The 17,659-nt window shown below is 32.4% G+C and overlaps 1 protein-coding gene across 4 annotated transcripts in view; it reads left to right on the plus strand.

Annotated features, from left to right (window-relative positions):
• Nucleotides 1-17,659, plus strand: part of Exoc6 (exocyst complex component 6) — a 182,446-nt gene that overhangs the window by 65,643 nt on the left and 99,144 nt on the right. For 2 of the 4 annotated variants that reach the window (XM_063239365.1, XM_063239366.1), the window contains exons 7-13: nt 668-823; nt 2,514-2,582; nt 5,042-5,065; nt 8,392-8,475; nt 14,300-14,346; nt 14,464-14,584; nt 16,244-16,315. In XM_063239365.1, the coding sequence (XP_063095435.1) occupies nt 668-823; nt 2,514-2,582; nt 5,042-5,065; nt 8,392-8,475; nt 14,300-14,346; nt 14,464-14,584; nt 16,244-16,315 (573 nt within the window). The remainder of the gene's footprint in view (nt 1-667; nt 824-2,513; nt 2,583-5,041; nt 5,066-8,391; nt 8,476-14,299; nt 14,347-14,463; nt 14,585-16,243; nt 16,316-17,659) is intronic. The other 2 variants (XM_013143813.2, XM_003462390.5) reach the window with 1 other exon arrangement.

A 17,659-nucleotide genomic window follows, 5' to 3' on the forward strand; every position in this document is an offset into this window, starting at 1 on the left:
TCTAACATCAGATTAGTAACCTGAAACAAATACAGACGAAGAAGATTTAAGAGAGTACGATTCAAAGGCACAGTTAGTTTAAGAAGAGAAATCAGAGGTTCTAAATCCAGAAACGGATTAGAGAACTTTTGTGGGTTAGGAAAGCACCATATTTACAAGAAAATTTACAGCCTTAAATTCACAAGTTAAGAAATGTTTAAATGATCTAAGTAATCATTCCAAGGCATTAAAGAAACAAAAATTAAATTCAGAGAAGAAAAGAGATAATCAAAATAAGAGCAGAAATCAACATAACAAACTAAAAACATAAAAACAAAATAAAATAGATGAATAAAAGAAAAGTTGGTACTGAGGCAAGAGAATTGCCATGAGTTCAAGACCATACTGGGCTACATAGCAAGTTCAGGACCAGTCTGAACTACATAGTGAGACTCTGTCTCAAACAACAAACAAAAACAAAACAAAACAAAATTAAATTGCTAATTGCCTGGAAGACTTTTTGAAAGGAAAGAAGGCATAAACCATGGATTTAAAAGATGCTGTTGCTATACATACTACATCTACTTTAAAAAGAGAAGAAATTAGAAATTATTAAAAACAAATTTTAGAATCAATTTTACCCAGAATAAATTTTGAAATATTGTGATTTTTGCTGTCTCCAAAATAGGCACAACAGCAGAAAACTTTCAGTGTTGCTCTACAGAAGCAAAATAATGTGAAATTTGGGAAGAATATGTATATAAATCATGACAGAATTCCAGAGGAAAGAGATGAAATTGTACTGAAACGTGTCGTTGAGGAAGAGGATGAGAATGAAGAGGAGGTAATAGAATTTCTTTCTTTTGGATTATAATGTATATCTTTGTGATTCTTAGTCTTACTGTGTACAAACTGGACTTATGTCAATCAGATTATAATGTACCATGGAGTCATCCAACTTGTTAGGCTATATAATTGACTGGCAAGTAGGTTATAATGTAGGTTATATTTGTAGATCATTGATGGTTGAACCTAGGTGTTCTGCCATGTTAGCAGGAAAGTATAAATCTAATGATTTTTTTGGTAGTAGTCACCCATATTTATCTGTGGCACATGTTTTATTTCAAAATGTTCTAACCCTGCTGTTTGGCCTATTTTTGATTAGCTTACATCTGTTTGTTTCAGTTGATATTTACTACAGTATAATTTCAGTCCTACATAATTCCAATCCTAAGATTGGAGAAGAACCTAAAACAGTTAAGTGAAATTTTCTTTTCTTTTCTTTTTTGAGACAGGGTTTTGCTGTGTAGTTTAGAGTGACCTTGAACTCACTGTGTAGCACAGGATGGCCTCAAACACATGGGGATCCTCCTGCTCCACCCTCCCGAGTGCCGGGATTATAGATATATGCCACCATGCCCAGCTAATTAAATGAATTTCTATTGTGGAAATAGTGTCTTGAATAGTTCCTTAAAATTGCTGTTTTATAACTGTATTCTGTTAAAATATTCAGAGAATCTCTGTGTTCTCTTCTGAGATAGCTATACCTAGTAAAAATAGACCATCTAGTCTCACCAAAATTTTCCCCAGTCTGTTTTTCTTATCTTTAACTGCTGAGAGTGTTACTATCATGCCATAATGCCAAATCCAGGCTCTTGGATTAACTGAAATCCAGCGCTGTTGGAATAATTCAGTTGTTTTCCTGTTTTCTAGGATTTCTTTTACTATTACTGCATTTTGTTTCTGTTATTGTTCTAGGGAAAAATGTTTTTCCTAGTCTTTTTTTTGTGGGTGGGGGGGGTACCAGGAATTGAACTCAGGATTTTGTATTTGCCCAGGCACGCGCTTCTACCACTAAGCTATATCCCTAGGCACTGTCAATTTTTCTAATAAGTAACATTATAATAAAAATGATCTAGGTCCACTCTGGGGATTAATGAGAATAGAAGTGTGTTATTTTTAGAAATGTATTTTTAAAAAGTTTATGTATTTCTAAAATGTCATGCCATTAACTGTATTTTAACTATTCTAAGCTGTATTTTTTCACTTTTTAACATAGTAAAAATCAGTATAATGTTAAAATTGGTGGTGTGATCCTTTTGAGCAGCTGTGGTTTTTTTCTTTCTTTGTGTTTCAAATAATAAGTTATGGTGTCTTTAACTTGAAGCAGTAGTGGTGAATCATATGAATAGCTGCTTAGCAGAAGGACCTTGTCTTTACCAGATCTGGCGTAGTTTTCACAAGATCAGTCATAAAGTGTCTGATCTGCTAGTTTTTTGGCAATCTGCCAGGCATAATGAAGATAAATTTATCATCTAAAATGGTCTATAATGGTGAAAACATATGAAGAAAAAAATGCCAAAGTGAAATAAAATAGGTGTTATATTTACATTGTATACTTCCTATGATAAGACTTAAGAAATGTGATAATACAATATCACTCTGAGTCTCCTTGTCTGTCTTTTAATTCTATGTTATCCAGTTGAAGACTAATAGTTTGATACATAATTTTTAAAAATGGCTTTATTTTTCAGGTCTTAAGCGTTCAGGATCTTGTTGATTTTTCTCCTGTTTACCAGTGTTTGCATATTTATTCTGTTTTGGTAAGTGTATTTTATATTTATGTATATATTTATTAGAAGTCATGTATGCATGTTAAGCTTAAAGGTTGACCAAAGCTTAAATAGCTATAAATCCTCATACAGTAAATATTTGTGAAATAGTTGTATAAGGAACTTGCATGTTTATTTTAATTTAATCTTGGTCTAATTTCAAGTAATACATCACTGTGTGTGTATTATAAGAACTCTATAGTACTTATATAATGTGTATGTAAGTCATGTACACGTGTTTTGATTAATAATACTTTGTCTATATAGCAGTGGTCTCAAAAGATTATGTTGTTGAAAAATTTCTATTGCCTGGTGACACCATACCCATCATAGTGTCTTACTATAATGTATTACTTCTATTTTTGGTTAATACTGTGTAAACAAATCTACTAATCTGTCAGTCATTATAAAAGCATATAACATATAATTAGACAAAATACTATAATGATGATAAATACATGTTACTGGTTTAAATATTTACTATACTTTTTATTGTTATCTTAATATGTAGACCTTCTGCTTAAATAAAAAAAATCAACTGTAAAGCAGCCTGAGGTAGGTCCTTCATGAGATATTTCTTAAGAAGGCATTGTTATTACAGGAGATGATAGCCCCCTGTATGTTACTGCCCCTGAAGACCTTCCAGTGATAAAAGATATGGAAGAAGATGTTGGTGATACTGATGATTCTGATTGTGTAGTTCTAACCTAATATGTGTGTCATCTTAGTTTTTAATAAAAAATTAGAACAAATTAAAAATAGGCTATAGCATACATGGACTTGCTATTTGAGAAATGTAAATTAAAACAACATTAAGATTCTATTGTGCTGGATATAGGTGGTGCATACCTGTAATCCCAGCATTTGGGAAGCAGAGGTAGGAGGATCACTGTGAGCTCAAGGCCAGTCTGTACTGCATAGTGAGACCCTGCCTCAAAAAAATAAAAATAAAAATAAAAGATTCTATCTCATTCTAAAACCAGAATGGCTGCCATCAAGAAATCAACCAATAACAAATGCTGATGAGTCTGTGGGGAGAAAGGAAACCTTCTTTATTGTTGATGGAATTGTCAAATGGTATACCCACTGTGGAAATGAGTATGGAGATTCCTCAAAAACTAAAAATAGAAGTTCCATTTGACTTAACTATTCCCTTTCTCAAGAATGTTAAAAACATCTTATTATAGCGATGTATATAAGCCAATGTTTATAGCAGCACAATTCATAATAGCTAAAATTTGGAATCAGCCTATGTGCTTATCAACAGATGAATGGATAGAGAAAATGTAGTACATATACACAACGGAGTCCTCTGTCATTAAGAAAGATGAGCTTGAGGTATTTGTAGGAAAATGTATGCAATTTGAGGTACAGTGTTAAATAAAGTAAATCAGGCATATAAAGTTGTACATTACATGGTTTTCCTTATATGAAAAATTTAATAGGAAACAACAGAGAGAGAGAGAAAAGAAAAAGAAAAAAACAGTGATTGTATTCTAAGTATTTTTCTGTTGTTAGTGTTTGGTTTCACCCTAATATGACATGAGAGATCACTTCACAGGATTTATATTTCTTTGGATATGTTAGGGTCTTTATCATTATAAGCATGAGCTGTTCTAAAAGGAAAAAAAGTTCCCAGAATAGAAAAATCTATGAAAATAGAGAGTATCTCAGTCGTTACCTAGATTTAGGGGTGAGGGGTTGGGGGACTAATAGGCAGAGTGTTTTGATTTGCTATGGCAAAAATGACCTAAATTTGTTTGTGATTGTGCTTGTATGATTCTGTCAATGTGCTGGGGTCTGTTGAATTTTACATTTTAAGTTCATAAATTGTGTAACATGCAGATTTTTGGTTTAATGAAGTTGTTTCATTCCAAATTTTTTAAAAATGAAAAGATACTTTGGTTATGGCTAGTTGGAGTTCTATATGCCTCACTTATCTGTATGTCAGGTCCTTTTCCCATGTTTGGGAAGTTTTATGCTATTAAATCTAAAGAGTCTCTTTATATCACTTGTGTGGACTCCTGATTTTTTACTAACACCTATCAGTCTTAAATTATTTTTCTTTGTGTTGTCTTGCAGCTGTTGGGTTATTATTTCCTGGTTCCTTGTTATTTTTAGGAGATATTTCCTTTCACGATCTCTAGCTACCGTTGTCTTCAAGGTCTGAAGGTTTACCTTCAGTCTCTTTCAAGTGGTTTTGCCAGCTTTCAATGGAGTTTTTAATTTCCTGGATATCTATGTTGACATGTTTCATACATTCCAATTCTTCTCTATATTGTTCATTCAAGGTTTCCCTCATTCGCCTATGTTCCTTTTTAAAAATCTATGTCTTCTTTAGGATATGCTCAGCAACCCTTTTATTATGTTTGTCATTTCTTCTTTTACCTGAGATACTTTTTCTGATCTGGTTTCTTTTACAATCTCATGAAGCTGTTTCTTTACTTCAGTTGCTATCCTCTTGGAGATTTCAGGTATGTGACTTCCATATTCTTCCATGACTAAATCTCTCAGGTGGTGTGGGCTGGAGGTCTGCAGTTGACTTTTGCTCCTTCGTCTTCACTTTGTCCTGTTTCCTTCCCAACAAGTTGGTTGTGGTGTCCCAGGAGCTTTCCATATTGGCTGTCTCTGTAACCATATTCTTTCATATTCATGAACATTGAGATTCAATAAAGTAGTTAAATCTGTTTTACAGAATTGTATCATAATTTTAAGTCCAATGATGTGTTATATTTTCTACTTTATAATTTTAAGACATAAAATTTGGCTGTTTTAGCAGTATGTGCCATCCTCTTTCAATAAATACTTGGAAAAAGACTTTATCATTCTGTTTTACCAAATTAATAGAGTTGTGTACTTGGGATGTTGAAGCAGGAGAATCCCTAAGTTCAGGGCCATCCTGAGCTATGTATATAGTGAAATCCTGTCTCAAAAACAAAGAAGGTAGGAGTTATACCTAATTTTTGTACTTGATTATATTATTTCGAGAAATTGAGTTATAGTTTTATATGTGTCCACATTCTTACTGAAAGAACACATCACTTATCATATTTCTTGTTTCGTTAGCAATTTAAAATGTTAGTTACATATTCTATTGTATTACTATAAATTAAGTAGAAGAAATCAATTTAATTTCTTGCTCTAAAAGTACATACATGAATTAAATAATGAAATTAGGTATAAATAATCATAATCTTGAGTGCTTTTTGAATCTTATAATTTACTTTTCCTAGTTATAGTAATAGTCCTCAAGACACATAAAAACATATTCATTTCCAGTTTAACACAGAAGTTAAACCTTTTCTGGAAGATACTAAATAGAATTTGATTGAGTAGTTTTGCAATTAAGGATTCAGGGTGGGGTTTTTTAATGAGTTAATGCCCTGAATGTGCAGCTAAAGTTTTTCAATGAAAAAAAAAAGGTTGCTAGTGAAGTTGTATAAGGATGCTTTATTAAGTTACTTGTTTTTGAAAAAAATTTAAAACAAAAGTGCTCATTTCCAGTACAAATTTCCTTTTTAATTTACTCATTAACAAAATATACTAAATATTTATGTTGTTTGGATCAGATACTAATCACAGTAATTCAGTGCAGAAGCAAGAAAACACTTTAATACTTAAAGCCTTATGCTATCTGAAATAAAATCAGCATTAAAAAACTACATTAGAAAATACAGCATTTGGGAAAAAACCCACACTGTTCTGGTTTCGATCTAAAGTGCTTCTCAGAAGTCTCATGTTCAGAGGTGAGGTTTCTGGAAGATGATTGGATCATGGGGCACTAACACTCACCAATAGATTAATTCCCTGATGAGTTTATAGCATTCAGAGGTGAGGCCTGGTCAGAAGAAGCAGGCCATTGTGGGCATGACTGAAAGGCTGTATTCTTTTCTTGACTCCTTCCTTCTCTCTCTGCTTCTTGGCTACCAGGCTATGAGCAGTTTTCATTTGCCATGTCCTGTTACTATGCCATTTCTGCCTTTGAGCTAGCAGATTATGGACTGAACCTGCTGAAGCTGTGAACCATAATAATCTCTTCCTTTAATTTGTAGGTATTGGATGTTTTGTATCAGTGACAAGACAGCTGACTGATACATACATTAAAATACAAAACGATTTTGTAAGGGCAGTGCAATGGAAGTGTGAGTTCAAAAAGAAAAAGGATAGAAGTAAATAGTCTAAATGATAAGAAAGATTATATTCATATATTTTAGAAGTAAATGATGGTTTGGGTATGTTTGAGATTATAACAGTTTTATTTCAAAATTCCAATGTTTAAAATATATTTGTTTTTAGACCTTTTGCATTTATGAGCACTTGTCGTGAAACTAGTTACTATTAATATTGTATGAGAAAGACCATAGTTACTTTGAAACACACAGAATATACACACACATGAACTTTCCTATGTAAAAGTATTTTTTGAGTCTATTTTAAACATCATTAAGAGAAGTCATGTTGTTTCGGTAGCTACTTAAGTATAAAACAAATAAAATTAGACTTTTTTATATGGTTTTGATATGTTTTGCTATTAATTTTTTCTTTTGGCTTCTTTTTAGAGCCCTAAATGGATAGGGGATCATAGTACCAGCCTTTTCTTCTGAATCTGAGTAGCTGCTTTTTTAAGTAGAGAAAGTGGATAGATACTAATTTATTTTCTAAGTCATTCATTCAGCAAATATAATGTCTTCTGCATGCCGAGAATTCTGCTAATGATGAGGTGGATATGTGACTAAGATGGACATGGACCATGTTCTAAGAGTCAATTGTGAAAGAGATCTTTGTCATATATCTTCTAGCTATATGTGGCCATTTAAAACTAACTTATTTAAAATTAAACAAAATTAAAAAGTCATTGTCTCTGTCCAGGTAGCAACATTTCAAAAGTTCTAGTGGTTATCATGTTTGACAATCCAGACATAGAAAACTTCCATCATCATAGAAAGTTCCAGTAGATAGCACTGAGACTAATAGTCAAGAAATTGCAGTGTTGGGTCAGTGCTACGATAGAGAAGTACAGTTTGCTATGCGATAACAAAATAAGCCTTTAGAAATTAGGGAGAGCTTTCTGAGGAAGTAAAATCTAAGGCAAGTTTTGAAGGATGAGTAGACATCATATGGAGAAAGCAAACTGGAAAATGTATTTTGGGACTAACCTGCACAAAAGCATGCAAGTGAAAAATAGAATAGTTTATTGGATATACTGAGAGTTAGGGTATGACAAGAGGTGAGGCCAGAGATGGAATACGATATCAGATCATATAGGGCTTGGTACAACATGTTTAGAAGTTTAGTTTTGACAGCTTACCTATTTGTTTTCCCTTATTGATAGCCACATTTTGGTTTGGTCAGTCAAAAACCTGTAAGCCTTAATTGATAAGTTGGGCAAATGTCAAATTACTTGAACTTTTATTTTTCCTAATGGTCATAATACTGATAAAGTTGCTTCTGGGTTTTGTTTTTTTTTTTTTTTTTTTGTGTGTGTGTGTGTGTGACAGAGTTTTGCCTTTGTAGTTCAAGCTGGCTTTGAACTCACTATATAACCCAGGCCAGCCTCTAATTCATGATGATCCTCCTGCCCTAGTTCTGGGATTACCAGCATCACACCCAGCCCTTCAAATTGCTGTTTTTGAACTATAATGCCAATAATGTTTTCTTGATGTTCAATTATGAAATGGCATTCAGCACTTATATTGCAATTAGAAAATTTAAAATGACTTTTAGGGATAAATAAGTATCTGTTTTAGCATATGTGTGCACTATGTATATGTGTGCATTTTCATTATTCTGCTGTTTTTAGGGTGATGAAGAAACATTTGAAAATTATTACCGAAAACAAAGAAAGAAACAAGCAAGACTGGTTTTGCAGCCTCAGTCAAATATGGTAAATATGTGAAGTATTTGAATTAGTAATATTGTTACTTTTTATCCACTTGTCTTGCTTTTAATTTCTTCAGAGCATGTATCCCTGTTCATTCAGTGACAAATATTTATTGAGCACTTACCATTTCTAATAATTGATTTAGATGCCAAAGTTACAATAGTGAACAAAACTGATAGTCACTTCTCTCATCAATTTACATTTTGTTAGGTAAGGTAGACAGTGAATTTAAAAAAGGATGAATAAATATATAAAATGTTAGGGAGTTAACATATTGCCCAACTTGGAAAAAAATAAAGATTCTGGATAGACATTTAGAAATTCTTTCTTAAGAAAGAAAAAAAATTTTTTAATATACTAAAGATCCAACAGAAAAATATAATTAGACCAAAAATCAGAATAATAGAGAACTATTTTATATGTTAGTTGTGGTGATAATTATGTGACTAGATATGTTGGTGAAAACTCAGAAATTGAGCTGGAAAAAAGTAAATTTTATTGTGTGTAAATTTAACTTCAATGCATTTGACTATAAAACAGTTGAGCAAAACATATAAACCTAAATGAGGCAGAAACCCAGATAGGTTTCATGTAGTTTTTAGCCCAGGAGCAACTAGTAAAATGATAAAGCATGAGTTTTGAAGACTTGTAGTGCCAGTGGCTAAGCTAAGAGCCTATTCAGAGTAGATATCTAGTAAGATTGTCTCACTTTTAGAGCTGAGACATCAGTACTTAGGATGACCTAGAGATAAAACCATCTAAAATTGTTCTGTTCTCTTGGAAATACTAGAAAGAAAATTATCTTTCTCAAGTCTTGGTCTGAGTGAATAGAAAGAAAAAGCCTCTGTAAGGATTCATAACAAGCAATCTAGTGTTTGCAACCTAAGTTGATTGTACTTGAATAACAACAACAAAAAAGTCATATAGAAAATTTAGTTTAGGGGCTGGGAATTTAGCTCAGCAGCATAAGCGCCTGCCTTGCAAGCAGGCAGTCATGAGTTCGATCCCTGGTACCGATAAAAATGAAAAAGACCCCCCCAAAAAAATTTAGTTTAAAGTGGGGGCTAGGGATTTAGCTCAGTGACATAAGCGCCTGCCTTGCAAGTGTGTGGTCATGAGTTCTATCCCTGGTACCGGTAAAAATACAAAAATACAAAAAAAAAGAAAAAAAATTTAGTTTAAAGTGATTCCATGCTGATAATTGCTGTCAAGTACCCGGAAGAAACAAATTTGATCTCTACACTTTTACCCCAGAATTAAAGAATATTCATAAAGTTTCAAGGAAAATCAGTGAGTCAAAAACTAATTATTAAACAAGTGGGAACCAGTAAAAGTATTGATATTATAACTGAATCCTAAAAGAATTGATATGTGAATTGTTAGCCACAAAGTGTAAAATAATGCTAATATATTTAATAAAATGGAAGGCAAGCTTGCTGCTATAAGGAACAGAAACTATAAGAAATGACCAAACAGATGTGAAGAAAAATCAAATAGAATATCCAGAAATTAAAAGTGTTACTTGAAGTTATTATGAATGGATCAGTGAATTTTTGTTGACCTAAAGAGATTATCTAGATAGTATCACAGAGAGATAAAAGAAAAAACAACAAAAAAGATATAGGAAATACAAAGAAATCTAATATATATCTAATTGGAATTTCAGAAAGAGGGCAGAGTACATGGGACAGAGGACTATTTCATAATAGATGGCTGAGAATTTTCTGAAATGGTGAAATTCAGAGCCAACCCTAAGGAATCCCTAATCAGCTTAGATAAAACAAAACACACTGTCAGAAACACTATAAACTACAGATCACTAACAATAAACAGAAAATACAATACCTGAAAGACATTTATCAACTATTTTGATCTAATTGATGATTATTAAATAATCAAAAACAGTGAAATGCACATGCTTTACAAGTGCACATGAAGATTTACTCAGATCATATTCCAGATCATATCCATGAAATAAATAACAATTTGAATTCATACAAAGTCAGTACTGTAACAGTAAGATAAGAGATGATCTATATGCAAAAGAAAAAAGAATATTGCTTCAGCAATTCAAGAAATAGGTCATGGGAGCTGGAGGTTTAGCTCAGCGGCATAAGCGCCTGCCTTGCAAGCAGGCAGTCATGAGTTCGATCCCCGGTACTGATAAAAAGGAAAAAGACCAAAAAAAAAAAAAATAGGTCATAAACCTAAATGAAAGAGCTAAAATTGTAAAACTTTTGGAGGAAAACAAAGATCTTTGTGATCTTAGGTAGGCAGAAGCCATAAAGAAGAAAAAGATGAATAGTGAAATTGACTTCTCTTCAGTCTGTTCTGGGAAGATGGCAGAGTATAAACAGCAGAGAAAGAGCCTTTCTGAGATTTGGTGTCCAGATACTGGAATCTAGTAACTAGAGGAGGAGAAGAGGAGGGAGATGGGTCCCTGGGACGCAGGAAAGATCTGAAGCCCGAATTGAAGCCCACAGGGAGAATGAAGAGAGATATTTCAACAAAGGAGGAGATGGCAGGTGGCACTTCTCCCTCAAGCCAGACTCACTGTGTGGGAGGGGCTGCTTGAACCTGCAGATGTGCAGTGACTACTGGTCACCCCAGAGACCTCCATTGTGAGCACACCAGTGGACCAAAGTGATGGACACAACGGATTGCAGGGGCTGATGAGTTATTCAGGTTCAGACATCCCCCAGGAGAGAGTAATTGTCTGGGAGAGAGTCTTGAAACTCAGTGCAACTACTGACCCCATCTAGCAGCTCTCACTGTTGCAGTTAAGGATCTGAGTTCAAGTCTGCAAGAGAGCCAATTTCATGCTAGCAGGGAGGTGAGTTCAAGTGAGCAGGAGGCACTCAGACTGCTACAGGCTGAACGAATCTGGTTCCAACCGCATGACCAGAAACCAGCCTGAACTTCCGTGGGATTAGAGGTGCAGACTCACGGAGGTTATTCACTATCCCGCTGTAAAGCTACAGCTGGGTTGCTGAGATTAATCAACTCAGAGATGTACTCTGTCCACGTTGTCTGTCAGTGACAGTAGAGACATACCTTGAAGTGGACATTTTAAAATGTTTTTTCTTTGTCTTTTTTGCTTTGTTTTTGTTTTTTCTTGTTTTCATATATGTGTCATCATGATTTCTAGTTTTTCTGTTGTTGTTGTGTTCTGTTGTTTTTCTTTTTTCTTTCCCTTCTGTCTTCTTTACCAGTTTCCCAGATTTTGTATGATCTTCCTTTGTCCTCCAGTTTTGCTTCTAATCCCTTCCTCTTCTTCTGTTTCACTTTTTTTCCCTCTTAGCCACTTTTACATTTTTTTCTCATGAGGGTAAAATTGCCATATTGAGGGCTTATTTACTGCATATAATTTTCTGAGGTTTTTAGATTTTGTTATATAACCACAAATCTAATTCATACAGTTAAAGGTGACAAATTAATAGTTACCTCAGTTTGTCATTTTCTAGGTTGTATTTGATGCTGTTCTCATTGCTGATTGTATCACTTCAGCCAAAGTAGCATAATTTTTCTAACCAGTCCTTCCTGGTAAACAAGAGTGAGAATGCATAAGGATCTTAAAAATGCTATAGGCCAGTGTCAAAGAAGCAGGAACTGAGCCAAGTAGGCAGCAACTTCTCATTCCCAATACATTGAAGAGGTGGGCTCTCGCAACAGACACAAAACCAAAAGCCAGCTGTATCTGGAAGACATTTCTGAGAAGTAGTCACTTCCTAAGAGTTCTAAATACTAGCATTAAAACAACGTCTCTTCAAAAGGTGCTGTGAAGAAAATGAGAAGGTGAGATAAAGCTTGAAGAAAATACTTGTAAAACTCATGTCAAATAAAGAGTTCGTTTCCAGAATATATAAAAAAAAATCTATAGCTCAGCAATTAAAGACAAACCAGTTTTTAAAATGGACAAAAAATGATTTGAAGTGACAATTTATGAAAACTATAGTTTTTAAATAAACACATGAAAAGATACTCAGTATAATTTTTCATCAAACAAATGTAAGTTAGAACCTCAGTGAATTACCACTACATATTTACTTAAAAGAAACATTACCAACAGCTAGTAAGGATGTGGAGCAACTACAACTCTCTTTCATTTCTTATGAGTATCAAAATTACACTGCCACTTTGGAAATCTTTTTGGTTATTTATAATGATGAATTATGTAGTCTCATAGTCCTGCTCTTACTCATGAAAAATAAAAATATTGTTTTATAAAATGGCCTAAAATGAATATTTATAAGTAGCTTTATTAATAACTGCCCCACATTAGAAACTACCATGATTTTCTGTGTAGTAAAACTAGATAAATTGTAGTATACTCATGAATAAACAAATTATACATTCATATAATGAAATACCACTAAGCAACAAAAAGGTATTAATAATATGTAGGTACATTTAGGTGTTTCAAAAGCATCACTATAACTGAATAAATTCAAAGATAATATAGGTTATATGCAACATTTTTTTTTTTCTGGTGTCGGGAATCAGACTTGGGACTTTGCATTTGCCAAGCAGGCACTTGCTAAACCCCTGGCCAATTTTATACAATAGCAAAGAAATATGTAGATAAATCTGTATTGATTGTAGGAAATGCATTTTAACATAAGATAGAATTAAAATATACAGTAATAAATATTGGAATGAAATGAAGTTAATGAAAGTGAGCCATTCTTCAGTGTCTGAGTTGTCCAGAAGACCAATAAAAATAAACTGTTTCAGTTTATGTAAGGATGTATAATGTGATTTTAGAGTAACTATTAAAAAATAAAAACCTAGTATGTATTTTCATATAATAGGGAAAAAATTGTAATAAAGATGATAATTCTGAACCTATAAGGACTTAACAGCAGTAATTCAAAATATTTAAAGCAAAATTGCTATAACATCAAGAATTAGAAATCCACAAGCATACCAGTCCCAGTGTGTCATGTTTACCAAATAGACTGTCAGTAAGGATACAGAAAATGTTTAAGAGGCATGTTGTAATAGAGTATAAAGCATCTTGCTTGACTAACTGTAGAAACATACTCATTTCAAGCATACATGAAATGTTATAAAATTTTTGATAATACAGTATGTCATAAGTGTTAGAAAACTTGAAGTGTTTGGTGTCATTTAGATTATGTTTTCTGATTGTATTTTTATGTTAAAAAGGGCTAATAATTTTCCTCCTCCCAAACAGAAAAACCCACAAATACTTGAAAATTTGATCAGATTTATGAAACATGAAAACATACCTTTTGAACTTAATTGAACTATGAAATATTTTATATAAATGAATGAAAGTCAGATGATTAAATATTTTACTTTATGCCTTTAGTTAAAATTAGAAACAATAGGCAATTGTAGTCTTTTAAAGGAGTTTGGCTTTTGTTTTGTATCATATGAAAAGACACTAAAAGGTTTTTGGTAGAGGATATAATGTTCTGATTACTGTTTGACAAGTATTCTGACAATTACTGTATGTGGGGGTAGATTACTGAGGGCAAGCTTGGAAGCTGAGGAGACTGGATGAGAAGATGACATGTTAGCCCAAGAGAGAAATGATGGTGGGTTCAGCTAGAATGCTGAGAAGAGGGCCCTGAAATCTCATTTACTTTTAAGCTTTTTTATTGTCTTATCTCCTTTCAAATGTACATTCTGTTAGGGTAAGAATTTTTTGTTACTTGTGAGCGTGTCCCTGGCACCTAACAATGTATAGAGATCCGAGTAGGCTCTCAATAAATATTTGCTAATGAATTTTTAATGATTTGGAACTTTTATGTTACTGGTATTTATTGCTTTAAATTTGATTTTTATTTTTCGTTTAAAGCATGAAACAGTTGATGGCTATAGAAGATATTTCACTCAAATTGTAGGGTATGTATCTAATATGGAAATAAATTATTAATTTTATGTTATGCTGAATGTCAGAAATAATTATTTTCTGTTTGAATTTTAAAAAATCACATGCTAAGTTGGTAATTACTGTTTTAGGTTCTTTGTGGTAGAAGATCACATTTTACATGTGACACAAGGATTGGTAACCAGAGCATACACTGATGAACTTTGGAACATGGCCCTTTCAAAGATAATTGCTGTCCTTAGAGCTCATTCAGTAAGTCAGATAATTTATGTTACTAAAATTTTAATTCAGTTACTTCAAGAAACTCTGAGTTGCGTAATATCAAAGGAAAACTGTGCCTCCATCATTTGGTGGTTTTTGGAAATTGCTCAAACTTGGAAGTAATAATGTCAGGCTTTTGTTTGGTAATATGAAGCTGATTTTTGCAATGGTTGGGGCTTGCCAGGACACTTTTATTCCAGCATTATAGAAAATGAAGAGCTAAGCTGATCTCATTAGTCTCAACTGACCTCTTCATTAGATCACTGAAAAGGACCATGAAGAAAGATTTTTTAATTATCATTTCAAATTCTTTGTTTCTGAAATAAACTACACCATTAAAATTCAGTAGGACTTGTTCTTCAGTATTTCATTGCAATAATACTACAGTTATGAATTTCTTAAGAATTTTCAGTTTTCTGATTTAGAACTCATTTGAAATGGTGAGCCATTATGTAATAAGATGAACTGTTATGTAATAATGGGTTAAACTTAAATGATCAAAATTTCCTAATGCCTTTTGTAGAACTAATGGACATGTTAGTATTATAAAGATTATTGGAATTAATAATTGGTCAATAAAGACTTTTCCTTAAGACAGCTTTAAAGGTTAACCTTTAGCGTATGTCCCCATATTTAAACTTACATCCTCTTTACAAATTATGATATTTTTATAATTGACGAGATTTAAAATTTTTTGAGATTGTTAGTTTATATGATATTTAAATTATATTTTTATTTATCAAGAATTTAGATTCTTGATACACTGTCTAATGAACTACAGCTTTTTAAAAATTAATTTAAAAAAGATTCATACTAATTTAAAAAGATCTTTCTTTTTAGGGGAGAGGCTGGAGATTGACTCCAGGGTCTTGTATATGCTTGGCAAGTGCTGAGTTCGATCTTGAGCCCAAGAATAATACATTTTATCATAGTTTGTAGTCATGCCAGCTCTAAGTATATAAAATTTTATATATTATCTACTCATTTTGTGACATTAAGTATAAAGTGATAGTATTTAATATATCACATTCAAAATTAAATTCTTACTAAATGCTGTTAAAGGGACAGTAAATTTTATTACCCCTTTGACTTCAGTAATTTTCTTTAGTTAATTATTAAGAATTATTTAAATTGTCACTCTTATTTGGAAAAAGTAATATATGTGGTTCTTCTGTGAGATGGAGAATCAGTTAATATAAAATAAAAATATGTGGTCAATATGAAAATCCTTGTTTCAGTTTAAAGTAACAGGTTTCTTAAAATCTAAAGACTTTTAGAAATATAAATATCATTGTTTTGACCAATTTTTTTGTGTGTGCATATTTTAGAAAGATTTTTTTCATATAATACAGTTTCATTTTTTTTTTTTTATCGGTGCCGGGGATCGAACTCATGACCACGTGCTTGCAAGACAGGTGCTTATGCCGCTGAGCTAAATCCCCAGCCCCTACAGTTTCATTTTTATATGTCATGTTTTCATCTCTGCCTGAAAACTTCTACTAAATAGAGCAATAGTGTATCTGACTAATCAAAATTTTTAATTTTATTGTAAGTCTGGTGGATTAAAAAACTTTAGGTTCTTAATCTTTAACTAAATAATTCTTACGTTTTTGTTGTTTTGTGTTTCCACCCCTACCCATCCTGTATCAGTCTTATTGCACTGACCCTGATCTTGTTTTAGAGCTGAAGAATCTCATTGTAATTTTTGCAGATACTTTGCAGGTGAGTGCTAACTTAGTATTCAATTAACAGCTATTTTGAGCACTTAGAAGTGCTTATTTTGTTGTGGATTCATGGATAGCAAATGAGTAGCAATAAATGTTTACTTATGTATTTCTCTATGATGCAAGATTACTCATGCCATTTTCTTCCCAATTATGAAGCTTGGGAAGAACTCAAGAAATATTACTGTCAAAAAATATTACTGTCTTTTTAAATATTGTTCAGTTAAAGTATTTTTGTAATTTAAAAAACTACATGATATAAGAGAAAAAACCCTGAGCTGGAAATTAGAAAATTTAAGTTCTGTCTTAAAGCACTAAGCAGGAACTCTGAAATGACACAAACCTTGTGTTTCTGTTTTACTTGTGCTGTTGACAAATTGTATACCTGCAAGTTCTGCAGGTCTTAGGTTCTTATCCTTGAAAATGCTATGATACTGTATATGAAAAACACATAGTTTAAAAGCTATACATACTGATTTCCTCAGAAAAGTTATGGCAGTATTCAGGTAATACAGGCATTGGAAGGGCAACTGTGATGGTTTTGTAAACCTTTCAAGGATACTTTTCTAATTCATCAGTTTGAAAAAAGATTAAAAAAGATACCAGTTTTTTTACTTAATTGGAAATTCTACAATATTTTCATTTTACTAGAAATTTACAGGCTTATTAGTTAGATCTTACAATAAATTAATCAATGTTGATTTTTGAATTTATACTTACTAATGAATGGAGGTATCTTTTCATAAAAAAACTAAAGAATGTTACATAATTTATAGTTTTTAAATTTATTAAAAATTTTACTTTTTAAATGTGTTTTATCATTTAAGACAAAGCTGACCAAATAATAAAGTAAAAGGTAACACTAGTACATTTATAGTTCTGTTTACTTCCCAGTGAGTAAATCAAAAGTAAACATTTGTTGATTTATTCACTAACACTTTTTGAGTATTCATTACTTGCTAACAGCTGGTAAAGATTAGTGACACAATATACATAAAAATCCTTACCTTCAAGAAATTCACAGTGTAGTTGTAAACAAATACAAGTTATTTGGTTAGGTATATAATATAGCAATATGTTAAAAGAGTACTGGGCTCACAGAAGGTAAAATAATTTAGGTAAGAGTTGGAGAAGTCCATAGGGAAAATTAAAATGGAAACTTCAGACTCATTCTGAAGAATGAGTTCAGCAGGTTTGAGGAGGAAAGGGCATTAATGAAAGAGAGTGTGTAAACTGTCAATAGAGGTTTGACATGGTGAATGTAAGACTGGTTGAGCCGTTTGATAGTATTAGAAAGTGAAATATAAGGGTGTCAGCAAGGAGAACAAATAGTAGTGAGGAA

This window comes from Cavia porcellus, unplaced genomic scaffold (genome assembly GCF_034190915.1).
Source record: "Cavia porcellus strain 051 isolate PalLab524CR breed Dunkin Hartley unplaced genomic scaffold, mCavPor4.1 scaffold_28, whole genome shotgun sequence".
Taxonomy (NCBI): domain Eukaryota; kingdom Metazoa; phylum Chordata; class Mammalia; order Rodentia; family Caviidae; genus Cavia; species Cavia porcellus.